The following is a 27,415-nucleotide window of genomic DNA, read 5'->3' on the forward strand; positions in this document are numbered from 1 at the left end:
GAGGTTGCTGTGAGCTGTGATCTATGGCACTCTACCCAGGGTGACAGCTTGAGGCTCTGTCTCAAAAAAAAAAAAAAAAAACCTATAGGACTGGCCAGGCACAGTGCTCAAGCCTGTAATCCCAGCCCCCTGGAAGGCTGAGGCAGAAGGATCGCTTGAGCTCAGCAATTCATGACTAGCCAGAATTAGACTGAGACCTCCATCTCTACTAAAAATAACAAAAAATTAGCCAGCTCTTCTGGGCACCTGTACTCCCAGCTATTTGGGATACTAAGGAAGGAAGATTACTCTTGAACCCAAGAGTTTGAGGTTGCTATGAGATAGGCTGTTGCCACTGTACTCTAGCCTGGGTGACAAGACTCTGTATCTAGCCTGGGTGACAGAGAGAGACTCTGTATCCAAAAAAAAAAAAAAAGTCTAAAACCAAAGTACTGATATTTGGGATGTTAGAAGGAATGTCAACATATTTGGTATGTTTATTGCAATGTTTAATATCATGAATTCCAAAGCTTATACTGATTTCATCCTGTAACATAGTATTAGACTACCTAAGAAAATTTTAGGTTTATCATATTCAGAGCAGTAAACTGTTGCACTTACAAGAATTACTGTCATACTGAAGTTTTTCAGTTGTTAAATTAGGTATCTGAAGGACTCAAGCAAATCAAGTACAGCTGACCATCGAACAGAGTCTTCAACTTCACAGGTCCACTTGGACACAGACGTTCTTTCTCTTCTGCCACCCCTGGAGACAGAAAAACCAACTTCTCTCCCTTTCCTCAGCCTACTCAAGGTGAACACAACGGTAGAGACTGTTGTGATGCCTTCCATTTACACTTAGTAAGTGTATTTTCTCTTCCTTATGATTATTTGGGTTTTTCCACACCCCAAATTAGGTTTAAAAAATAGTACATTACTGGGTGGCACCTGTGGCTGTGGGTAGGACGCCAGCCCCATATACCAAGGGTGAGGGGTTCAAACCTGGCCCTGGCCAGCTAAAACAGCAATGAGAATTGCAAAAAAATAGCCGGGTGTTGTGGTGGGCGCCTATGGTCCCAGCTACTTGGTAGGCTGAGGCAAAAGAATCCCTTAAGACCAAGAGTTGGAGACTGCTATGAGCTGTGACACCACAGCACTCTACCGAGGCCATAGTGAGACTGTCTCAAAAAAAAAGAGAGATAGTACATTATTTTAAATTTTAAAAATCATGCATTAGTTTCTCCTTAGGCAAATGATATTATATATATGACTTCACACATTTTAACAACCATTTTTATGGAGCCTGTGCACAAGTTTGGTCCCATTTATAAACTTAATCTTATCTTCAACACATTTTACAATGATTTACAATGATTCATACATTTTATAAATAGTTGACCCTTAGGGGCTCTGAACCCTCACACAGTCAAAACTCTGAGTATAACTTTTACTCCCCTAAAATTTAACTATTAATGGCCTATTGTTGACCAGAATCCTTGCTGATAACATAAACAATTAACATGTTTTATATGCTGATGTGCATTGCATATTATATTCTTACAATAAACCAAAAAAAAAGAAAATGTTATTAAGAAAATCAGAAGGGGCTGGGTGTAGCAGCGGCTCACACCTGTAATCCCAGCACACTCTCTGGGAACATTTTTCTTAGTACAAAAACTGCCTTTGAGGGCACTATAAAGAATTCACATGGACAATTCCCCTTCCTCTAGCAATATATATATATATATATATTTTTTTAATATATATATATGCCCATTTCCAGGCTCCATGCTGGCATTCTATGATTCAACCACTTAAATTTCTGCCAATTCAATCAAAGAAAAATGAGATAGCATCATTGTTTGATTTGCCTTAGCACCTGGCTCACTAGTGAAGTTGTACTGACCAGCTGCATTTCTTTTTTTTGTGAATTGCCTGTTCTCAGAGTCTCCCAGGTGGTCTGTCTGTCTTACCAATTTTTAAGAAAAACTCTCACCCTCACAGCGTGTTGGCACATATGCTGGAAATCCTTCTCTCAGTCTAGCACGTGTCTTTTGTCACAGGGACGGCCTTTTGCCATTAACGTGTACTCAGGCAGAAACAGTCTCATTCTTTCTTATGGTTTCCCTGTTTCTCTAAGGAAGTCTCCAGATTACATTTTACTACATTCTCCCCAACATTCTATTGTTTTTTTGCCTACCAAATTTTAACTGATCTATTATTTCCGTATATGATAGGAAGGAAGGGTCTAATTTTGTTTTCTAACAGACAATAGCTAATTACACTCAACATTTTTGTTTGAGCTCACGTTACCACATATACACGTATTTGGAGCTATTTCTATACCAGTTCTCCATTTCCTCTATTTATGGGGAGCTCCAGTTTTTGTAGTGGTCTTGAAAGTTCACATTATTTTTTTTTCTTTTTTTTGAGACAGCCTCACTCTGTTCCCTGGAAAGAGTGCCATGGCATCATAGCTCACAGGAACCTCAAATTCTTGGTTGGGCTCCAGTGATCCCCTTGCTTTAGCCTCCCAACTAGCTGGGACTACAGGTGCCCGCCACAAAGCCCAGCTACTTTTTGAGACAGAGTCTCACTCTGTCACCCTTGGTAGAGTGCTGTACCATCCTAGCTCACAGCAACCTTAAACTCGTGGGTTCAAGCAATCCTCTTGCCTCAGTTTTGTTTTTTTTTTTCACTTTTTTAGTAAAGATGAGGTCTCTCTCTTGCTCAGGCTGGTTTCAAACTCCTCAGCTCAATGAATTCACCTGCCTTGGCCTTCCAGAGTGCTAAGATCACAGGCATGAGCCACCACACCCAGCCCCAGCTATTTTTTTTAAGTAGAGACAGGGTCTCGCTTTTGCTCAAGCTGGTCTCAAATTCCTGAGCTCAAGTGATCCACCTACCTCAACCTCCCAGAGTGCTAGGATTATAGGCCTGAACCACCATGGCAGGCCACAATTTTCCTTTCTAGCAAGTTGGTAAGAAGTTGGTTTCTCAGGGCCACACACTCAGATTTCCCATCCTAGTTCCTACTTTAGCTCTCTGCCTGTCAGACAGGACCCAGGCACTCAGAACACAGCCATCAATAAGCATACAGGCTCTGGAGATGGTCTATCAGCATTCAAATCCACAGCCACACAACCTCTGGCAAGACGCTTACCCATTTCATGCTTTAGTTTCTTTTTTCTTTTTTTTTTTGGAAACAGAGTCTCATTATCTCATCCTCAGTAGAGTGCCGTGGCATCGCAGCTCAAACTCAAACTCTTGCACTTAAGTGATTCTCTTGCCTCAGCCTCTCAAGTAGCTGGGACTACAGGTACCCACCACAACACCCAGCTATTTTTTCTTGCAGTTGTCATTATTGTTTAGCTGGCTCAAGCCAGATTCGAACCTGCCAACCTCGGTGTATGTGGTTGGCGCAATAACCACTGTGCTACGGGCACCCAGGCTGTGCTTTAGTTTCTTCATTTATAAGTAAGGGAATTAAATGAATTACGTGAGATATTTTACTTAAAAACATTAAACCTGGCACATAAATGCACAACAAACTTAGTTATTTTTATCGCATATACAAATTAGCAAAATTAGATGTGATTCAAGATTATCCCTATAGGCTCGGCGCCTGTGGCTCAAGTGGCTAAGACACCAGCCACAATCACCTGAGCTAGCGGGTTCGAATCCAGCCTGGGCCCACCAAACAACAATGACGGCTGCAACCAAAAGATAGCCAGGCATTATGGTGGACGCTGTAATCCCAGCTACTTGGGAGGCAGAGGTGGGAGATTCGCTTAAGCCCAGGAGTTGGGAGGTTGCTGTGAGCTGTGATGCCACAGCACTTCACCCAGGGGGACAGCTTGAGGCTCTGTCTCAAAATAAATAAAAATTTTTTAAAAATAGAAAAAAAAGATTATCCCTATGCAAATGTTGTCGTCACTCTCATTCACTCATACAATTTGCTTTCTTGATGATGAAATGGAGTGATTACTGGTAGTTGTGAAAGTATCATCACTCCTGGAAGCCTGAAGCTCTAGGAAAGGTACCTGCTGTGTGTCAGGAGTAAAACTGAGATTGGAATCTGCCAATTTATATCATCATCAACTTAAACTGTAACTTAGCCTTGACTCATCTATATCTTAACTTAACCATCTTTGGTTTCTCTCTTTGAAAAAACCTTTCCTATTCCACGGAGTCAACTTTCTAAAGACACCTTCCATCACATTAGCACCTCCCTGATGGCCACCAAAAAAAAAATCTGTGACGGATCCGCTACTTATCAGAAAATACTGACTCTCCTTCCTTGTTTTCAAAGTCTACAGAACTTGGTTATACTCAGATTGTGTCCAGTGAGGCCAACCTTACAGATCCTCCTCCTGGTAACTGGCCTGCGTGTGGCATTAGTCTGTGTTCTATTAACTACACTGTATTACAATGTTACTACAGACTAGAGACACACATCCTTTGTCAAAAAGAAAACCTTGTCCTCTTTCTAAAAACCTGAGTAACACTGGCAACACACTCACTAACAGCCTTTCTCTGTCTGAACTGTTAAATGATCAGAATGAGAAAACTGGCGATCTCACCTACAAATTTCCTAAGTATAATATTACCACATAATAACATTTGTCCAACTTGGGAATTCAGAACGAGCTGGTGCTTTCTCAGATCTCTGTCCTGGGCCTCAAATGTTCTTGGCCACTGTTTTCAGTCTGGACAGTCTCTGTGTTGAGAGAAGGAAATCCGACTGGGGCTGAGCCTCAGTGTTCAAGAACCAGCACTGCGGTATCTCCTCCCTCCAAGCACCGCTTTCTAAATAGCCCTTAACACCGGGTATGGGAATTTCCAATCAAAACCAGAGACGGAACCACTACAGGAAGCTTCCCCTCCTGAATCCCACCTATCCAGCGTCCTCTTCTAGGTACCACGCCTTCCCTGGTCACACACTCTCTCCATCTTGCACCTATCTACCAAGAGCAAACCTCACCATTCCAACTGCCTGGGTCACAAGTCACCAAGGACCCCGTGCCCTGCTCCCACCTCTGCTCTGTCCTCCATCAGGCAGCTGTCCTACCCCTTGTCTCCATAACCCAGCAAGGCTGCCAACCTACTTGGACCCACCTTCCTCACGGAAGGACACAGGAGAGGGATCCTGACCAGAAGGGGGTACTTGGGGAAATGAAATGAGCCCTAGGAAAAGAAAGGTTGCACTTCCTTCTCTGAGATTCTTCTCAGGTTGTTTAACTATTAATAAGAGCCTAACATGAGGGATCAGTTTGTGAAGATGCACAGTCTAAGAATCAAATGACCACAGAAGCTAGAAGGTACAAGGGAGATGGGAGAGAGGGACACAAAGGAAATAGGGGTGAAAGAGCATTTAAGAAAAACATGGGAGAGGAGCGAGAACTACCCAGGGAACATCTTTCTACATCACATACACCTCTACATAATTCTTCACAATGACCCTCTGCATAGGACCCACGGGACGGAAGTAACCTAATTTTACGTCATATTGAATGTTCAAATTGTTACCATTTTCAACTATTATAAAACACAAAATATATGTATATTATGTATTATAAATGCATATAGTTGAGTATACAAATATAGCTACATACAAATCGCTACACACAAAGTCATTTTGGCAAAGTTGGGGACCACACCACCCATCCAGCAACTTAAGTTCTTTCTACTTACCCACTGAACGGTAGGTGTCTGTCTTCACATTGTGCATACAAACGGCACTTGATGCTCCACACTGGGCGATATTCACACTTCCACAGACGTTGATTTTATAAAGTATGTTATTTTGGGTATCAACAGCTTCCCATGTATAACTGGAAAGGAAGAAGAATAACGTTTCACTGTCCCTGATTTGCCAGTAATTAAACCTCTCTCCAGTTTTACATTCTAGTTACATTTGTTTAAAACTACCACAAACTAGAAGACACTTTCATTAGCCAAAACCACTAAAGTCAGTTATGTTAGGTTGGCAAGAAATCAAGGTAGAAACCACTAAATATGACCCCTCTAGTCAAAGCCACTCTAAAGCCACCTCAGGACTCAATGATCATCAAAATATAAACACCATGAGCTATAATCGCAATACTCCTGCCTATAGAAAAATACACAAACCTACTGTTAATTTAAGAATATCAATTCAGGTTCAGCGCCTGTAGCTCAGCGGCTAGAGCACCAGCCACATACACCGCAGCTGGCGGGTTCAAATCCAGACCAGGCCTGCCAAGCAACAATGACAACTACAACCAAAAAAAAAATAGCTGGGCATTGTGGCAAGCACCTGTAGTCCTAGCTACTTGGGAGGCTGAGGCAAAAGAATCGTTTAAGCCAGTGGTTCTCAACCTTCCTAATGCCGCAACCCTTTAATACAATTCCTCCTGTTGTGGTGACCCCCAACCATAAAATTATTTTTGTTGCTACTTCATAACTAATTGTGCTACTGTTATGAATCATAATGTTAATATCTGATATACAGGATTTATTTTCATTGTTACAAAGAGGTCGTGACCCACAGGTTGAGAACCACTGGCTTAAGCCCAAGAGTTTAAGGTTGCTGTGAGCTGTGATGTCACAGCATTCTACCAAGGGTATGACATAGCAAGACTCTCAAAAAAAAAAAAAAAAAAAGAGTATCAATTCAGATGTTGCTCAAGAATCATATTGCAGGCTTGGCACCTGTACTTCAGGCGGCTAGGGCGCCAGCCACATACACCAGAGCTGGCAGGTTCAAATCCAGCCCAGGCCAAAAAATAGCTGGGCGTTGTGGCAGGTGCCTTTAGTCCCAGGTACTTGGGAGGCTGAGGCGAGAGAATTGCTTAAGCCCAAGAGTTGGAGGTTCCTGTGAGCTGTGACGCCACAGCACTCTACCCAGGGCAACAGCTTGAGACTCTATCTCAAAAAAAAAGAAAAGAAAAAGAAACATACTGCATATAAAATAGTAGTAACCTTTCCAATCACAATAAAACATGAAAAGTCAAAGGATTTTTAATTATTTTATTAAAAAAAAAAAACTAGCTATGGCATCTATGGCAGTTCTACTTCTGGGTTTACCTTTTATAGCCACAGTTGAGATCTGAACTGACAAGAAAAGGCTGTGCAATGAGTCAACAAAATTTACTTTAGGTTGAATCACTAGATCAAGCATCAAAACTCACTGTTCGGCTCGGCACCTATAGCTCAGCAGCTAGGGCGCCAGCCATACACCAGAGCTGGCGTGTTTGAATCCAGCCTGGGTCTGCCAAACAATGACAACTACAACCAAAACATAGCTGGGCAATACAGCAGGCACCTGTGGTCCCAACTACTTGGGAAGCTGAGGCAAAAGAATCACTTAAGTCCAAGAGTTAGAGGTTGCTGGGGGCTGTGATACTATAGCACTTATAGAGTGTGACAAAGTGAGCACTTATAAAGTGTGACAAAGTGAGACAAAAACTCACTGTTCAAATCTCTGACAAAGTAGGCAGTAATTGCTAATGAATCAACCCATAATCTTTAGGAAAAACAGTGTCAGTTCTGTCAAAGCAATTATTCTCGACTCTCTCCTCTTCCCTGGGAAAATGCTCCGTCCATTGTACAACGGGGAGTGTTTCCTCAGCAAGAGCAGAAACAGAAAAAGGAGAAGAGTAACTAAAAGTCCCTTTAGAATGAAAACAATGGGGCCAGGCGAGGGGGCTCATACCTGTAATCCCAGCACTTTGGGAGGCCAAAGTGGGTGGATCACCTGAGCTCAAGGGTTCGAGACCAGCCTGAGCTACAGCGAGACCCCCCCCCATCTCTAAAAATAGCCGGGTGTTGTGGTGGGCGCCTGTAGTCCCAGCTACTTGGGAGGCTGAGGCAAGAGAATAGCTTAAGCCCAAGAGCTAAAGGTTGCTGTGAGCTGTGGTGCCACGGCACATTACCATGGGCAACATAGTGAGACTCTGTTTCAAAAATAAAAAAGTTACAGGTTGCTGTGAGCTATGATGCGAGGGCACTCTACCAGGGGTGACAAAGTGAAACTCTGTCTCAAAAAAAAAAAAAGAAAAGAAAAGAAAAAGAAAAAAGGCAGCCAAGCATGGCTATAACCCTAGGACTCGAACCTATAACCCTCTAACACCTATAACCCTAGGACTCTAACCTATAACCCTAGAACTCTGGGAGGCCAAGGTAGGTGGACTGCCTGAGCTCAGGAGTTCCAGAACTGACTGAGCAACAGGGAGATCCCCATCTCTACTGAAAACAGAAAAACTAGCCAGGCATTTTGGTAGGTGCCTGTAGTCCCAGCTACTAGGGAGGCTGAGATAAAGAGGATCACCTGAGCCCAGGAGTTTAAGGCTGCTGTGAGCTATGACAACAGGGCACTCTACTCAGCATGACTGAGAGAGAGACTGTGTCAAAAAAAAAAAAGACAAAGAAAAAAAATGCCTTATTAACGTTCATTCAGGAGCAGGGAGGCCAGGCCGCTGGAGCTGTGGAGGGCCTAGGTGAGAGTGCTCAGCTTAAGCTTATCTGAGTTCACCAGCACAGCACCCAGCTACAGAAAACGTCCCCTACAGACGTTGGCAGTCCACTGTCCAGCACGCTGTCTGTGGGTGTGGGGCACTGACTCAGCACAAAACTATCAGACAACACACCCTCCCTACCCAGAACCCGTTTCCCAGTGGCCAGTAGCCCCATCCAGCAATGAAGCCACGAAGTCCTCTCTCTGGGGACCAATCAGACCCCACCTGCCAAGACACCACCAAGAGACACAAGCACATGTAATCGGTCAAGCAAGGTGGCATTTAACTGGTACAAACCTGAAAAACAGGCCAGGGTACTTAAATGCCAGACCTTAGGGTGACAGCCTCGGTGTTGATCACCTTGACTTATTTCCTACAGTCAAGATGATCAAACAACATGAGAAAGTCCAAGTATTACCACACACAGAGAAAAATCATCAGTGAAGGCTTGTTTCCTGTGCCCTTCATTAATCTCCATTTGTTGCACAGATATTTCCGTGAAAGGCACAGGAGAGCAATGAGCAGAACAGACAGAAAGCCCCATGCCCTCTTGGAGGGTGTATTCCAATGGAGAGGACAGAAAATAAATAAATTAGACAGATACACAGGTCAATCCCCCCACTAAAATAACAGCTGCTCTGCTGGAAAAACAGCATAACGCTATAGGAAATGACTGCCGAGTGACTGCAGGTTGGTAAGTCTTCTAACAGGGTGTCTGCCCTGAGACCCCAACAACAAACAGGGGCGAGCGACCCTGGGGGAAATACAGCAGGGAGAAGCTCCAGGCAGATGGCCCAGTCAAGGCAGGTCTTCAGGTGGGAGTGAACCTGGCACATTCTCAGAAAAGGGAAGGGCACGGTGGCCAGAGGAGTGACTGGTCAGTGGGGCACCGCACTGGGTTTGTGAGTGGCACTGAATTAGGGCAACAGTTCTGATTTTATACTTGAAGCAAATGAAGGGAACTCAAAATACTCTGATCCTCTCTCTAAAATGTCATGCTGGTGTTTTTATTTGCAGAGCACTATTAAAGCTTTTGTGTTATTGCCTTCCCTTCTCCTTTACCTTCTTCTTCCTTTCCCCATCCCTGCCCCTTCCCTTCTTAATAGCAAATAGTTTTTATTTTTTTTGGCCAGGGCTGGGTTTGAACCCATCACCTCCGGTATATGGGGCCAGCGCCCTACTCCTTTCAGCCACAGACACTGCTCCACTTCCCTTCTTAAAAAGAAAATATAAAGCCTTTCTGTTATTAATTATGGTCAACTCAGGAACAATGTTCATCTCTTATTAAGAACCAGGATACCAGACAGCAAACCTAAAACCACAGCAGCAGTAGCATCAAAGTATTTCACAAGCCTAAGTATGTAATAGAGGCAGGGAAGACAATCATTAAAAATGATTCAACTTGGTAGGAATCAGTGTTAAAGAAACCCACATAGCACCTAAATGCTATGCTTTTCTTAGAAACAAAAATCCACTGCTGATTCTGCACAGGTGATATTTAAATAAAGAGCATACATGTTTGATTTGAGGAGCAGAAAAGACATGAAAAAGTAAAATGAGAGATGCTGTCCTGATTATCTAGAAATGAGGATTCCTAGGGGGAGAAAAATCACTCTTTTTGATTACAGTCTTGCCTATATTTGTATTTCATACTTGTCAAGATCCACCAAAATGTAAGTGGTGATAGGAATGGGGAGGATGAGGACCTGACGGCTGACATTTCTCAGGGGGATGATCTCACCACTCAGCACAGGGCAACACTGCACTAGGCCTGCAGTTCCAGGGCCACTCACAAACCCGGAATCTCAGAGTTCTTACATCTCTTAAAAGTGAAGATGTGATTCTAAACTGCACTACTGAGGCATCTGGTGAGCTGTCAGTACCTGAAACATGCCAACTGCAACGCACATTACGTCTGCTTTAAAATGAACATATCTAGCATCGAGTACCATTAGCAGTTAAGGAACAGTCATTCAGTCAAAATAATCTCTCTGAAAATCCATGAAGCATATTCTAAAACCTATCATGTACTGTGGTAGGCACCTCAGTTAAATTACCACCTAGACATGCTCTGCCAGTAGCAAATATTTGTTAAAAACTATTTCATAATAGACTCATAAATACCTGATAGTGCTTTTTAAGAAAGTACATGTCTGAATAAATAACTTCTTGATTTCTTTCCAGATTAAAGGCCAAGCTACCAGAATGGCCTAGGCTAAAATCACTCTCAAAATTGAGAGTAAAGTTTAAAAGCACCATGATCGTATTAGAGAACAAGAGAATGGTTTCAGAAGCAATGAAAGGGTTAAAGACCAAATAAAACGTAATGGTATCTTTGAGGAAGAATAAAACGTTAGTCTTAAAGTCTGTCCACTAGAAAGTTCTCTATCTGAAGTGAACACGTATGGCCCAAATCAGGAAACTCCACAAGAGTATGGCTCATTTAACAGGCAGGCAAGCAAGACCATTCAGGCAAGGATACATTCTAGACTAAGTCATTTGAGCTTACACAAGACTTAGGGGGAAAAAAAAAAAAGACTAGAAAAAAATGAGATCAACATATTAGACCCAAGAGAAAAATAAGCACCGATATTAAAATTTTAGCAAGAAACAAGCCTCTGGAAAAAACCATCTGCAAGCTGCATGGAAATGCAGTCCTCCCCAAAACTCACACACACCCCAAGTATCTGAAATATATTTGCTGTAACAAGGAACTTCCGCAGCAGGTTCCCTGGTAGGTGAGGAGGCCAGTAGGTATTTTCTTTAACACTCCTGTCTCTGTCAGGTCTGCTACAAACCACTGGCTCGCTGCTACATCCTGTCCCACTGGGAGGACGCTGACAGGCCACACAGAGCCAGAGAAGGGAGAACTGCAAAGACTCACGGCGGCAGAGTGTCGACCGGAAGCACCCCCAGAACCCCGGCCCATTGTCCCAGCCTTGTAAAATCTGGTGAATATTCTGGAAGGAGACAGCCCCATCACAGAAATGCTCTTCTGGTTATTAAACTGTGTAAGAACTTTGGTTTTAAAAGTAGCAAAAGCAAGCAAAATCCTTGCTACTCTACCTTGTTTTCCAGAACATAAAACATAGTTAGCCAGTGGTCCCTCTACCACTCTCAAAAAATCCAAATTCATCCCAAAGCAAACCAGAGGATTCCAGGCACATACACCATGCCTGCTGCCTGCCAAGGCTGCAGCTCTGGCACTGGGTCCCCCTATGCTACAGACAACTCCATGGTAGCTCTTCTCAGGTGGGACACTCATGCCCTCCCTCCCACGAGAGCCGGCACATGCAGAATCAATACTTATTGATGGGCCAAGACCTGCTGGCTCATACCTATAATCCCAGCATGCTGGGCTTGGGGTGAAGAGGAAATCCTTGAGCTCCAGAGTTGGAGACCAGCCTGAGCAAGAGACCCTATCTCTACTAAAAAATCCAAAAATCAGCCAGGCGTTGTGGAAAGCACCTGTAGTCTCAGCTACTCAGAAGGCTGAGGCAAGAGGGTCACCTGAACCCAGAAGTTTGAAATGCTGTGAGCTAGGCTGACACCTTGGCACTCTAGCCTGAGCAACAGAGTGAAACTGTCTCCAAAAATATATATATATATTTACTGGTGGGCTGAGAAGAACACAGGCCATGGCTAAGAAGGAGTCACAGCACGACTCGCAGATCAGACGTCTGAGCCAAATCCGCCAAGTACTTGATGCCGTTACTCAACTCCCCCACTGTGTTCCTTACCTGTGCAGCCCAAGACCCCAAGGCTCAGAAAGACGAAGATCCTGCCCATCGTCACACAATTATGAGGTGACAAAAGGAGGAATAAACTTAGGTCGGTCTGAACCCCAAAGTCAAGTGCTTTATTTTTCATTTAAAAAATGTGTTTAACTTTTCAGAAAATATTTAGTTTCAACTACAACACTGAAACTAGCAAAACATTCCACAAAACTTTAGAGTTTAAGTTTTGTCACAATAAATGCCAGTAGGATGGCAGATTCCATATGGCATAAAGATGTCCAAGTTCCTCTGTACTGTGTTACTAACCATCTACACTACCAGATGAGTCGATAAAGACGCTAATGAAACAGAAAAAGAAAGCCATCCCTTTAGAGCTCCTTGTAATAACAGACACAGGGGGTGTCTGAAACCACAGACAGTACATACCTTACACGTGGTATACATATGTGTTTTCCTATGTATACAGAGCTATGATAAAGTTTAACTCACAGGGCTGCACCTGTTCCTCAGTGGGTCAGGCACCGGCCACATACACTGAGGCTGGCGGGTTCTAATCCAGCCCACAGCTAAAACAACAATGACAACTACAATAACAACAACAACAACAACAAGAAAAAAAAAAAAAACAGCTGGGCGTTGTGGCAGGCACCTGTAGTCCCAGCTACTTGGGAGCTGAGGCAAGAGAATTGCTTAAGCCCAAGAGTTGGAGGTTGCTGTGAGCTGTGATGCCACAGCACTCTACCTGGGTCAATACAGTGAGACTGTCTCAAACAAACCAAAAAAAAAAAGTTTAACATAAATTAAGCACAGTAAGAAATTAACAATAATAATAAAATAGAACAATTATAACAACATACTGAACATGTGAATGTGTCCTCTCTTTCAAAATATCTTAAACATTATTGACTGGCAATTTTACATAGAAACTATTCATTTTTCAGGGTGACTCATGACCAGTCAGCAATGTGTTAATATTTTCAGACAGCAGGTAACTGAAACTTTGGTCTGTCACATGCAGATACATTCTGAGACAGGTGTCACTGATTTCACCACAGAGCTCACACCAACCTGGATGGGACAGCCACCACCCTGCAGGCTGTGTGGCTAGCCGTTGCTCCCAGGCTACACACCTGTGGCTGGGCTGAGTACTGCCGACTGCTGAACTTCACACTGTAACACAGTGTTAAGGGTTTGTGTATCTCCACATAGAAAAGGTACAGCAAAAATATGGTAGGAAAGATAACAAACGGTACCACACAGAGAACGCGCCCTGCTGCATGGGCGCCATGAGCGGAGCCTGCAGGTCAGTGAGCAAGTGGCGGGTGGAGGGGAAGGCCGGCCCTTCCTGGGCATTTCCATAACTGGCAGAGCAGGTCTGTCATTAGCAACACAACCAACATGTGACTAATGCCACACACCACAGCATTATCCTGGCCCCAGCATCACAGTGACCACCACACATCACTGGGTGACAGGGATTTCTGGGTCCACTCTGACCTAACCGGAGCACCCTGGTGCATATGTGCCGTCCATCACTAACTGGGATGTCATGACACTAACCACAGATGTATCTGTAGAAATTCCCTTCTCATTTTTAATGTCACAGCTTCCATGGGTCGCTGGGTCACTATTTGGACAGAAAGGAAGACTCCCCAGGGAGGCTGGACCCATCTGAGGACCCCTGCTGAGGAAAGCGAGGAACGGCTTGAAGACTCAGATTCCACCGAGTCCTGCTTTGCCCAGCTCGCGTTCTTCCCTGCGTTTTAAACTTCTGCTTTATACTCTCAGACCAGTTGTTTTCCCCTTTGCACAGTCTGAATTGCCAAATGTGAGAGGCACCACCTTGTGCCGCAGCCCCTCTCCCCCACACACCCCAGTCTCCAGGGAAGGCCTGTCATCTCCCTCACCTGATCCTGCCCACCGCTGCCTCCGCCTCGCAATTGGTACCAAAGCTAGCTGCAGGTTCCCTAAGGAGCACGGCTACTGGGTCCTACCCATCGCAGATGCACACTCTCCTTCAAATGGACTACCAAGCTCAGCAGAGCCCAAGGGCAAGTGGCCTCGGTAACTCAGAAACATACTACAACCAAATCTCCAGGCCCCGAGGGGAATGGGGGATGGGCAGGAGTGCCAGCCCAGCCCAAGGACTTGAGAATAATTAATACAGGCTTCCTTAAACTACTGCCCCGCAGGCCACATGCGGCCCACCTAGGACATTCATCCGGCCCACTGGGTGTTTTTGCCACCGCTGCCTGTCCTGCTTAGCAGCCGACTAGTCCCAGGGCCCGCAGTCTGCCCTCCAACAGTCTGAGGGACAGTGAACTGGCCCCCTGTTTAAAAAGTTTGAGGACCCCCACATTAATGTATACATGATCTATGTGTTTATGATTAAGAAAAATAAATAAAGTGAATTCTGTGGCTGAAATACCCCTTAGACACGACCAATTCATTTAACCACGTAAGCTAAGCACACAGTCTGAACGCGGCCCTTACAGAGGGCTTAATACTGCTTTGCTCCTGGCTGTGATCTTACTGCTTCTGCTGAAACTCTCCCAGAGTCCTGCCGTCAGTCCGTGTCTGTTCAGCAGCACAGAGGCTCCATTTTAACCTCATTTGGTTTAAATTTCATAATATCCTGCCAGGTGTTGGCAGACTACCAATTAGGAGGAAGCACACAAGTAACAGACTGTCCACCACCCCAGAGACAGGAAGGTGTGTCTACTTTCCCAGTACTGTCCCCAAGAGTGCCACATTTAAAACCTCTCCTGGTGAAGACGAAACCAATCAAGGGGCAGCAATGAAGCCACAAACCTAACCAGCCAACACGACCTCCTGGCATTCTCAGAGCCTAACAAGAGAAGCACGCCTCCATGCCTTCCCTCCATGTTGGGAATTCTAAACGTTGGTCCAAAAGAAAACAAGAATTCAAAAGAAAAAGTCATAGGGACACAGCTATACAATATTCTTAAACTCTCGGACACTCATATCTTAATGTGGCACCTCTCAAAAGTTCTTCTATAGGTCATCACCAAATGCCTGCAAAACCACAATGCCTTACAAAATGTAGTTTGGAGTTCTTACATTTTAAAAATAGCTAACAGCTAAACTAAAGTCTGTAAGTTCTAGAATCAAAATGTACGGTATAGTTCAGGCACGACAGCTCACGCCTATAATCCTAGCTTGGAGGTGCAGGCGGGTGGATTGCTTAAACTCAGGAGTTTGAGATCAGCCTGAGCAAGATTGAGACTCTGTCTCAACTAAAAATAGAAAAAATAGTCAGGCATTGTAGCAAGCACCTATAGTCCCGCCTACTTGGGAAGCTGAGGCAAGAAGGTCACTTTAGCCTAGGAGTTTGAGGTTGCTGTGAGCTATGACGACACTGGGACAAGAATGAAATTATCTCAAAAAAAGAAAGATATGCCCAATCCCTTAAAAAATATCTTAGGAAACAGGGCTCCCTCCCTCCAATACAAAACATTTCCAGGAACTATCATTCTGTCCCTTCGCATTTACTGATACGTGCTCATCCTCTTTTGTGATATATTTTAGTTCCCTGACTCCCTGTGAGTCTTGGGGCAATGGCAATCATCACACGGCTATAAAACATCGCATTATTGGCCTACAATCACCAGCATATAAAGCAAGATAAAGGAACAACTGAAATCAATAATAAAATTAATAAGCATGTATGAGTCTACAATTTGTTTTCCTTGAAAAAAACCAGTTGGGAATATACAAGCTAAAGTCACCCAGCAAAGTGCAGTGAACGGTCACTAACTAGAGGTGTACTCTTCTGACTCTGTATAAAGCAACCAATCTAATACTTTGGAGAGAGAGAGGGAAGGTGAAGTCCTTCCAACCTCGTCGTCTAAACAAGATTTTCCTACTTTGGGCATGCATCCAGGCCCTCTGACAGAATATTCCCCAAATTCCTGGCTCACTCTGTCCCTTATCAGACAGAGTCTCAGCTCATGTATCCGGCCCACTAACCTTAAAAAATCTGGGCCAATCTCCTAAACTAAGACATTAAAAATAATAATAATAAGCCAGCAGGGAAGAAGAGCCCCGGAGGAAGCAGGATTCCCACGTGGACACCCGCAGTGTATGTCGGCGCACAGTGTAAGCACTGCTGCCCACAACTTTCTGCTGCTGATTCTAAAAGAGAAACCATCTGATTTGGCACGATGACTGTGCCCCGATGTGAAGCCAGGAGAGCACATGAGCTTGACAAAGCTTATATAGGAAGTACTTCACTTCCTATTCTCACAAACCCACAGAGCTGTGGACAAAGATACAGGGTCTGCAAAAAAGAAAGAAGCAGAAGCGTGGGCGTGCCGGGCTTCAGTCTTTGGCTCTCCCCCATAGTTACACAGGGTCTGGAAGTTGAGATGATCTCGACATCTAAGTCGCCATCAACAGCCTGAGGTCCCAGAGCAGCAACAGGGCTCAACAACGTTCCTAGAGCTGCATCTCGAGCGAGTTTGACAGGGGTCCTGTGGAACAGGGGGTGAGGGGAGGGTTTCCCCGTAAAAGGTGCCGCAAAGAGCTGCAGGCCTGCACCTGAATCCACCCACCATGGACCAACAGACTGTGAGACACACACCGTCTCTCTGCCCCAGCTTCCTTGTACATAAAACTGAACTAACTGGCAAGGTCACCATGAGGAAAAGAAACACCCAGGAATGTACAGCTTTTAACAGACTATGATCTAAGGCTTCCATCTGAATAGATAAAAGGATTGGTACTGCTTCAAAATTAAGTTTAGAACAAAAAGGTGAATTGGCTTGGGGCCTTCCAAGGACATGTCACTTGATAGAGGGAAGGCACTGGGCAGGCAAAGGGAGGCAGGCTCCAGTCCTGGGTGTCTCCTCAGAGCCAGTGGGGCAGGACTACAGCGAGGGCACTGGGGAGGCTGAGCCACTCCAACACACAGACACACAGACACACACACACACATGCTCAGCTACTTCCTGGGACTTCCTAGGATAGGTGACTCCAGGCCTGCTCCATGATGATTTCTTAAATATCAGAATACCTATCTATTTCTCACACTTTATGAAGCATGCGTGTTCCTCATATGTACAAGGAAGGGTTATAATACAGGCTACTCCCCTTCCCCCCACATGGCTGTCTCGGCGCCATAACAGTCAGCCTAGCTCAAGGGTGTGGAAAGCAAACCTAACGCTCAGCACCTGACTCTGCCCAGCCACTGGCCACCGAAGTTCCAGAAAACCCTCCCTGAGTGCTGTAACTGCAGGGAAGACGGAGCTCTAAAGTCCGGGCTGCCAGCTTGGCAGGCTGAGCCATGATGCTACTGAGGCCACGTTCTTCATAAAGGCCAATTAGGTAACAAGGGAGAAAGTCCCTGCTCTGAAGACCCTGGGGTCAAAGGCAGGACAGACACACGCAGCGCTGTAAACCCAGTGCCCAGATGGGAAAAGCAAACACGGAAGGCTCCATCCGTTAGGGCCAAACCTGTTCTCACCTTTATGCATTCCTGAGAACAGCACCATCTCACCCAGTCCAAGCATCTCTGAGGGACCCCGTACCCAGCACTTACACTGCTCCCCTCTATGGTCCATGGGTCACTCACTCATCTCCTATGATCTGTGATTAAAAATGTCAAAGTGTGGGGCGGCAGCTGTGGCTCAGTGAGTAGGGGTGCGGCCCCATGTACTGAGAGTGGCCGGTTTGAACCCGGCCTCAGCCAAACTACAACAAAAAAATAGCCAGGTGTTGTGGCGGTCACCTGTAGTCCTAGTTACACAGGAGGCTGAGGCAAGAGAATCGCCTAAGCCCAGGAGTTGGAGGTTACTGTGAGCTGTGACACCACAGCACTGAGGACAACACTGTGAGACCCTGTCTCTAAAAAAAAAAAGTCAATGTGTGACTATCTTTCCATGAACACTGTTCCCCTCAACCTCAGCCAACTCAAGGTTGGCACAACCCTCCCCCTCCTACAGACACAGAAACTACAGCCTCCTGAGGTCAGTGACCTTGCCTCCAGTCACAAATGAGCGAAGTGGCCAAGCCAGTGTTTGAAGGAGGCCCGTCCTACCCAAGGGCATGTGCTATCTCTACTACATTGCCACAGTGAAAAGGTCACCTACTTCAAGGGGACTTGTAGAGTAAAAGCTGAGTATTAAACTGCCTTAACTAATGATCTTGCTTCCTAGTTCACTGAGGAGATCTAAGCCATCAGAATTTCCACATTCCCCTCAATCTCTCAAAATCCCAGGCTCTCTCTGGGTAAAAGCCAAAAGCCCAAGGCCTCTGAGACCCAGTCCCCAGCTAGTCCCCTGCTACTCAGCTCCTCCTTCCATTCTCCCAGGGCCCCTTGGCCATTTCTCACACACAGGTCAGGCATGCTCCCCACTCACTCATCTCCTCGGATCTCCGATTAAAAACGTCCTCTCAGGCCAGGAGTTCAAGAGCAGCCTGGCCAACATAGCAAGACCTCACCTCCACAAAGCAAATTCCTTAAATTAGCCACGCATGGTGGCATGTGCCTGTAGTCCCAGCTACCCGGGAGGGTGAGGCAGAAGGATCACTTGAGCCCAGGAGTTCAGGGTTGCACTCCACTGTACCACTGCACTCCAGCCTGAGCAACAGAGCAAGACAGTGTCTCAAGAAAGAAAGAAAGGGCCAGGTGAGGTGGCTCATACCTATAATCCTAACACTCCGGGAGGCCAAAGTGGGTGGACTGCTTGAGCTCAGAAGTTTGAGGTTGCTGTGAGACCAGCCTGAGCAAGAGCGAGACCCTGTCTCTACTAAAAATAGAAAAATGAGCCAGGCATGGTGGTGGGCTCCTGTAGTCCCAGCTCCTTGGGAGGCTGAGACAGGAGGATCACTTAAGCCCCAGAGTTTGAGGCTGCTGTGAGCTAAGCTGATGCCAAGGTACTCTAGCCTGGGCAGTAGAGAAAGGAAAAAGGGAAGAGAAGGAGAGGGGCGGGGAGGGGAGCGAAAGGAAGAGGGAGGAGTAGAGAGAAGAGAAGAGAGAGGGAAAGGGGGGAGAGGGGAGGAGGAGTGGGTAGGAAGAGAAGGGAAACGGGAGGTGAGGGGAGGAGTCCTCTTACAGAAAGGCCTGGGGACAGGATTCACTATATACATACCCCCCCACCCCTCAGACGCTCTTCTGTCCCTCAGTCAGGCTGTAAGGTCCACTAAGCCACTAACTCACACGGCCTCCTCTAAAGGGCGACTCTACAAAGACAGACCAGGGACATGTGCTGATTCTCCTGTGCAGACAGCAGGTGGGAGGGAGCCTCCGAGGGAGCCTGGGGCTGACTCACCCGAGCCCCACCCTTGGCACTTCTAGGAAACCCACTTCTTTAGCACTTCTATTCTGGCGGCTTGCTGTTATATTTATAGGCTGGGAGTGTTGGGGGAGTTTTTTAAGTACAAAACTGCTGTTTTAAAATTCATAACTACAGAGACCATACAGATGGCAACAAACTAATTTTACACCCAAAACCCAATGGCCAGTCTGCTCCTGGAGCTCCCCCCACTCACTGGGGAGCATTTCCTCACCGTGCACAGCCAGGGTGAAGTGGGGGGGGCAGCACTGAATGAAAGAACACCTCCTTAACGCCCCAACCGCAGCAACCACTCTTCACTGTTGACACGCTCCCTAACCTTTCCCCACCACTCCCAGGAGTCTACTCTGTCCTCCACTGAACAATGGCTACTGCCAAGGGATCCCAAAGCACACAGAAGGAAAAGGAAAAGGCCACACATGTCTCTAGCCGATCTGAGGGATCGACAGGAACCAGAGAAATGGGATCCCCACACACAGAAGACTCACACAGACTCGCCCCTTCCTGCCGGCTAAGTCAGACACAAGAACAGGCACCTGATGCCCGCATGGCTTTGGGGACCTCAAAGCCTGGCTAGCAGGAGTCGGGTCATTTTTTGTTTTGTGGGGGTTTTTTAAGTTATACAGCCCATGTTCTCATTCCTCATTCCCACCTGCAACAGACACCCTGGGACCTAGAACCCATTCTCCCACCCTCCAGGGAAGCCTGGTAAGGCCTAAGTGAGGACAGGCCCAGACTGCCAACACCCCGGAAGTAGGCTGGGTCTTCCTGATTCCTACAGGAGATAAACAAGGAGGCACCCTTTGCCACCCTTTGCTTCCCGGAGATGGTGGGAAGCATTCTTGTTCCCGGCTCGACCAAATGCACCACAGGAAGGAAGGTGGAGGACATGGGGTCTATCCCACACCTCCTGTCATCAAGTTCCTTGTCATTCCGGACATTTGAGTGGAGAAGGCGCCTGAAGGCACATAACTCAGAGTCACAGAGACCTGGATCCAATATGGACCCAGAGAATCATGTAGTTCAGTGGTCTGAAAACTTCTTCACACAGTGGAAATCCTTCTTCCTCAAAGGGAATCCTGCATGGAGTGCTGACTTTTGAAACAGATGAAGGAGAGACACTCTCCAGGACACTAACGGAGTCACAGGCTAAAAAGAATACATCGCTGCTCTGACACAAGAAGTAACTTACAGATAAGGCAACAACGGCCAGCACCGGGAACACTGAGGACGCGGTCACTTGAGCTTTCTCATTCCTGGTGCCAGCACTGGGGATGGAATACACAACTCATTTCCTCACTCCACACAGAAGGAAATCAAGACCCGAGAGGTTCTGCAACTTGCCCAAGCCCTGGGAGGGGAAGAGTTCAGATTCAAAACCAGGACAGTGACTTCCAAACCCAACTACCACCTCTCCTCATCTTGGGCAAGAAAATGAGATCCACAGCAAAGAAGAGATGTGACCCAGCCAGCTCAATGATCCAGACCTCCTGCCCAGGGCACGCACTGCCAGCAGAGGTTCAGTAGCTGTCTCCTGGCAGGAACACGTTCGGGTGATGTTTAGGAGGATGGAAAGGACCAAGGAGGCGAAGACCAGCCACAGAGCACGCCCTGCCCGTCCCCTAGTCTCTCCCAAAAATAATTTATAGCCGAGTTCCAACAGCAGCTTCCAGCCCTGCCCTGCACAGCTGCACGAGAGGCGCCGAATGTGCCCTTAGAGACACACGCCCAGGTCTCTAGATGACACGCTAAAGAAACTGGGCCCCAGGAATAAGAACTGATACTGTGATCAGGGCAGAACTGTAAAATGTATCTTCGGAGGGATGAGGCAAGCTCTAGAAAGAACAGGTGGCCGTGATTATACAGAATCTAGAGACCTTGTAGAAACACACTAGAGAAGTTGCAGAGCCTATGAGCAGTGGGGCAGTCGGTGAGCTGGGAGGCAGGGCACAGGACTCCTTCTGCAAGCCTTCCTAAAATGCAGACACAAAAAATAAAAGCAACAGACAAATCAGGCAGAACAAAGAACAAGTGAGGACAAAGATAAGCTGAACAGCCGCACAGTGAATGCATCTGACAGAGCCTGAGCAAGAGGAAGACCCAACTCTACAGAAAAATAGAAAAATAAGCCAGGTGAAGTGGCAGGCACCTACGGTCCCAGGTTCTCAGGACTGAGGTGGGAAGATCACTTGAGCACCAGAATCTGAGGTTGCAGTGAGCTATGATGACACCACAGCACACTGGCCTGGATGACAGAGTGAGACCCTGTCTCAAAAAAAACTTTGACCCAAACAGAGAACATTTTTTCCAAACACGTAGAAGTCTCCCAACTTGACTAGGTGTTAGGCCACAAAGGAAATGTCAGTAAATGCCACCACATTTACTGGCCTCAGTGGAAAAAAATAAATAACCTGAAATAAATCCATTTACCTGGAAGAAAAAAAGTCTAAAAACTTAATGGATCCAGGAAGTTGAAATGAATAGAACTTTTAGGTTCAAAATGAAATAAACAGAACTGAAAGATGAGAAAACTATATGTCTGAACTTATGACAGTGACAATACTCAGGAGAAAGCAGCATATAGCTTTAAATACATTTCCTGGCTTGGCACCTATGTTAGGTAGTTAAGGGTGCCAGCCACATACAGAGGCTGGCAGGTTCAAACCCCACCTGCAGCATGCTAAACAACAATAACAACTGCAACAAAAAAATAGCCGAGCATTGTGGCGGTTACCTGTAGTCCCAGCTACTTGGCAGGCTGAAGCAAGAGAATCACTTAAGCCCAAGAGTCTGAGGTTGCTGTGGGCTGTGATACCACAGTACTGTACCCAGGGCAGCACAGTGGGGCTCTGTCTCAAAAAAAGAATTTCTTTTTTATATAAAATAATTTAAAACAAAAGATAGAAGATTTTTGTTTCTATTCAAACTAGAAACAGAAAAATGGTGTGTTATTGGGGCTCTTCAGTTTCCCCTTTTTCTATTTACTAAAAGAGCAGAAATTAATAAAATTAAAAGTGGTGATAGAAATGGTAAACTAAACAAAATGCTAGTTTTGTTTTTTTTTGTTTTTTTTTTTAATTGCAGTTTTGGCCGGGGTTGGGTTTGAACCCGCCACCCTTGGCATATGGGGGGGGTGCCCTATTATTTGAGCCACAGGCGCCGCCCAAAATGCTAGTTCTTTTGAAAAGACTAATCTTTGGTAAATATAATTAAGGGAGAAAGTACAAAATTAAATATCAATATTATGTTTATTTACCTACAAAGAGTATTCTCAAAAATATAAAATAGTAGAATGTTATATATTTAAGTATGAATGTGTAATTAAAATAACATTTTTCTAGGAAAAACAAAGACTATCAAAACTGACTCAAGAAAAAGTAAAAAATTTGAATAGACAAAGTAGATAAAACTAAAACCATAATCAAAACTCCTCTCCCACTGCACTTTACCTCCTCAAAGGCATCAGGCCCAGACAGTTTTACTGGTGCAGTCTACCAAAATTTAAGGAACAGAAAATATCCACCACATACAAAAATATTAAAAGCAAACTAATTAGCTCTTTCCACAAGGCAAATGTATTTTTTATGTTAAAATCAGCCAGGAACAGCACAGCCCAAACTCAAAAAACAACTGCAAAAATATTACATAAAATATTAGTAAAAAGAATTAGATATATCCACAGAAAAAATAAACTTTCACTCTTTTTTCACATCAAACATAAAAATTTAAAAAAAAAACTGATCATAGAGCTAAACATAAAAGTTAAAGCTATAAAACTTTGAGAAGCAAACACAAGAGAAAATCCCTGTGACCTTGGGGTAGACCAGTGGTTTTCAAGATTTTGCTCCCCGACCTCCCATCATTTGAAACATCTAGAGAAATTTTTACTTGTTACAACTGGCAGTGGAGGGGTTAGAGAGCTCTTTTGCCATTTAATGGGCAGAGGTCAGGAAGGCTGCTTAATATTCTTCAATGCACAGGACAACCAGCCCCCACAACAAAAAATAATACAGCCTGAATGTCAACAGGGCTGAGGTTGAGAAATTCCAGGGCAAATTTCTTAGCAAAGATTTCTAAGGCTCAGTGTCTAAGCACAGTGGTTACAGCACTGGCCACATACACCAAGGCTGGCAGGTTCGAACCTGGCCTGGGTCAGCTAAACAACAATGATAACTGCAACAACAACCAAAAAAATTGCTGGGCATTGTGGTGGGCACCTATAATCACAGCTATTTGGCAGGCGGAGGCAAGAGAATCACTTAAGCCCAGGAGTTGGAGGTTGTTGTGAGCTGTGACACCATAGCACTCTACCAAGGGCAACAAAATGAGACTCAGTCTCAAAAAAACAAAAAAAATTTTCTTAGCCTACAAAAGCATAAGCCATTAAAAAAAAAAAACTGACAAGTTGAAGTACATCAGATTTAAAAAGTATCTGTTCTTGGCTGAGCAGAGGGGCTCACATCCATAAGCCACCACTCTGAGGCCAATGTGCGAGAATCACTGGAGCCCAAGAAATGACAGCAGCCTGGACAACATAGCAGCCCCCTGTTTCTATCCAAAAAAAAAAAAAAAATCTGTATATTCTTCAAAGGAAAGCACTAAGAACATGAAAAGGCAAGGCAAAGAAAGACTGAAAGAAAATATTCATTAATACATATTACATATCTAAGAAAGGACTTTTATCAGGAGAAATAAGGAACTATTAAAGCTCAGTAAGAAAAGAAAACAAAAAAATGTTAAGGAGTGGAGGAGGCAAAATATTATCTTTAAAAGACAATACAGAAAATATCCAAATGGTCAATAAGCCCATGATAAGGTTCCCTATCATCAGACATTACAATAATTAAAAGATGTTCTTTCAAGTTCAGCAACATGAGTCAGCAGGGAGATGAAGAGTTAAACCATACTGAGATACCATTACAAGCCCCCTAAAATGGCTAAAATTAAGGCTGGCAAGACCAAGTGTTGACAAAGATGTGGAACTACTGGAACTCTCACACGATGCTGGTGGGGCTGAAAGACAGTGCAACCATGTTGGGTTACAGTTTGGCAGTTACTCACATAAAGTCAGCAGCTATTTCCACCTCCCCAAAAACCACCCATGACCAGCTAGGGGATTCCCAAGAGATCTCCACGGCTGGGACAATACGAAGAAGAAAAAGAACATTTCCCTGCGAAGTGGTGAGCTGCTCCCTGCCTTGAGAGTCGGTCCGGAGCCCTGTGGAGTTCTTTCTGCCCAGTACAACAGTTTACATGCCAAGATCAAAGCCGAGAAGAGATCATCTAAACTATTTTTCTCAGGCCCATTTTTTAAAAATCCCTCTCTCCATAAAACATTGATTAAAGATGTGAAATCCAATCAGGCATTCATTTCCTGGGAATGTGTCAAGATGCTTTTCTAGGAATGCATGAGGCCTAAAGTAACGGTAATTAACAATCTTGGGCTTCCACACACACTTACCGTTGAAAAAAAAGCACACACACACAAATGGACGTGATCCAGGTTTAACATGTGGCCCAAATTAGGCACGTAAGCCTTGTTCCTTTGGAAAACTGCAGGAGGAAAAAAATCTCCTTTGAGACAGTAACTAAACCAACCTCAACTCCCAGCTGCCTTCATTATTCTCTTGTCCTCAATATAATAAAAAACTTTCCAGCATTTATACCCAAACAATTTGGGGAAACTTGTTCTGTATAAATTTGAAAGTGCTTAACTGCCTAAAACTAGTCAGCCCAATGCACTATTTTGTAATTGGTATAAACTGTTAAGACCCAATCCATTAAGGATCTTGTTAACACCTATATAAGGGTAGAAACTTGCATGTAAAATACGTACTTTTTACTAAGTTTGAAGCATATAATAATAAATAAAGCTACTGATTTCACTAACAGTATTTTGGTCACTTGTGATGGTTTTGCATGGCCTGGTCTCTATCCCACTCCCCGGGAGCCCCCTCTTTTCTTACTCTCATTGGTCCTGACCCACTGACCTGCAGACACTCCTTTCTGCCCCAGGACCTCTGGACAGGCCCATCTCCCAGCCTATCACATTGGCCTCAGGAAACACATTCTTTATGATACTAGTTTATCATCTCCTGAGAATTACCTGAGTAAGAATCACTAACTTCTCCCATAGCACAGGGCTCACCCAGCACAGCAATCTACTTAACACTTAAAAAACATATTACGGAGTCTTTCCTAAAAAACAAGCATTTATTTAAAACACTGCCTCAAGGACAGGTCCACTGGCTCATGCCTATAATCCTAGCACTCTGGAGGCCGAGATGGGAGGGTCACTTAAGCTCAGGAGCCCATGACATTGTGAGCAAGAGTGAGACCACCTCTCTACTACAATAGAAAAATTAGCAGGGTACTACTCTAGGGGGGTGCCTGTCCTTTGCTTGAGCCCAGGAGTTTGAAGTTGCTGTGAGCTATGATGACGCCATGGCACTCTACCCAGAGTGAAAAAGTAAGAGCCTGTCTCTCCCCGGAAAAATAAAAAACAAAATGCTGCTTCAGGCCAGACACACTGTGGGAAACTTGCCTTTGTAGTAGCTGCTGTTCAATGTGCAATTTATGGAGAGCAGGCCTGTCCACGCACACAGGCGCAGTCAGAGCTGTGCTGCAATGGTTCTGTGACCTTCACCCCCCAAAACTAGGGCCACCAAGAACTGCGCCCATCCCAGAGGCACTCAGAGCCACCCTGAAGCTTTGTTCACAGGGTGCCTACCAGCTACAGACTTCCCTCTGCTGGCCCTAAGGGCTGGCAATATCCTAAATTGTAGGGAGACAGACTTGGGAGGAGAGGTTGTTCCCCCAGAAATCCAACTCTCAGAGCAATAAGCAATCTTTTAAAGCAGTGAGAATGCATTGCTATGTGCTAAAGCTGTATGGTGTCTGGGCAAGGATAATGGGTTTATGAGGTCGGCCCTAGGCACCACAATGAACAAGACAGTTTACAACAGAAAACTGTGTTCCGCATTTCAAACACCCGACTTACACACATTTTAATGTGATCCTTCTGTCCATCAAGGACAGCTTCTAAGTGACCAAGATGTGAGAACAAACGGTAAGGCTTGTAGGAGTCTACTTTTCATACTTGTAGCGGGTAAGTTATTGACATTTCAGCAAACAGATGTCCAGGAGTAGAATAAAAACACAGCTTAACACATCATGCTTTGGTGATTATTTGCTAAAACCATATTAAAAAAAAAAAGATCGGCTCACATTCCCATTCCTCAAATATGTGCTAGAGCATCGATCTCCAACCTTTTTGGCACCAAAGACCAGTTTTATGGAAGACAATTTTCCAGATGGGGTGGGGGAGATTAGATTCTCAAAAGGAGCACACAACCTAGATCTCTCATACCCACAGTTTATGTAGTAGAGTTCACATCCCTATGACATAATCTAATGCCACTGCTGATATGGCAGCAGACAAAGCTCAGGTGGTGACGTGAGCAATGAGGAGGGCCAGGGCCGCACAGATGCAGCTTCCCTGCTGATCATTCACCTCCTGCTGTGTGGGCAGGTACCTAACAGGCCACAGACCCCTACTAGTCGGAGCCCCACAGTGGAGAGTTAAGGTACTTTTGGCCAGTTTTATCTCCTAAAAGTACACAATTATTGACCCCTTCCAAGAAAGGAAAGTCTTTAAAAGTATTTAAGGAGAAGTATCAATTTAAAACAGGAAAAAACAGAAAGAACTTCACATTGCAGGAGTTGTGTTTAAAGTAGAGAATGCACGTGACTCCAGAGAAGTCACAGGCAGAGGAAAGAGGTGCATCAAAACTTGCCCCCCGGGTGGCGCCTGTGGCTCAAAGGGGTAGGGCACCAGCCCCATATGCCGCAGATGGCAGGTTCAAACCCAGCCCAGGCCAAAAAC

General features: G+C 45.1%; 1 protein-coding gene across 2 annotated transcripts in view; it reads right to left on the minus strand.

The window, feature by feature from the left end:
* Positions 1 to 27,415, minus strand: part of IGF2R (insulin like growth factor 2 receptor) — a 116,047-nt gene that overhangs the window by 85,769 nt on the left and 2,863 nt on the right. The window contains exon 2 of one of the 2 annotated variants that reach the window (XM_003792391.2): positions 5,674 to 5,813. In XM_003792391.2, the coding sequence (XP_003792439.1) occupies positions 5,674 to 5,813 (140 nt within the window). Of the gene's footprint in view, positions 1 to 5,673; positions 5,814 to 27,415 lie in introns of those variants that run through there. The other variant, XM_023514628.1, reaches the window with a different exon arrangement.

This window comes from Otolemur garnettii, unplaced genomic scaffold (genome assembly GCF_000181295.1).
Source record: "Otolemur garnettii isolate 467f Iridium unplaced genomic scaffold, OtoGar3 scaffold00056, whole genome shotgun sequence".
Lineage (NCBI taxonomy): Eukaryota > Metazoa > Chordata > Mammalia > Primates > Galagidae > Otolemur > Otolemur garnettii.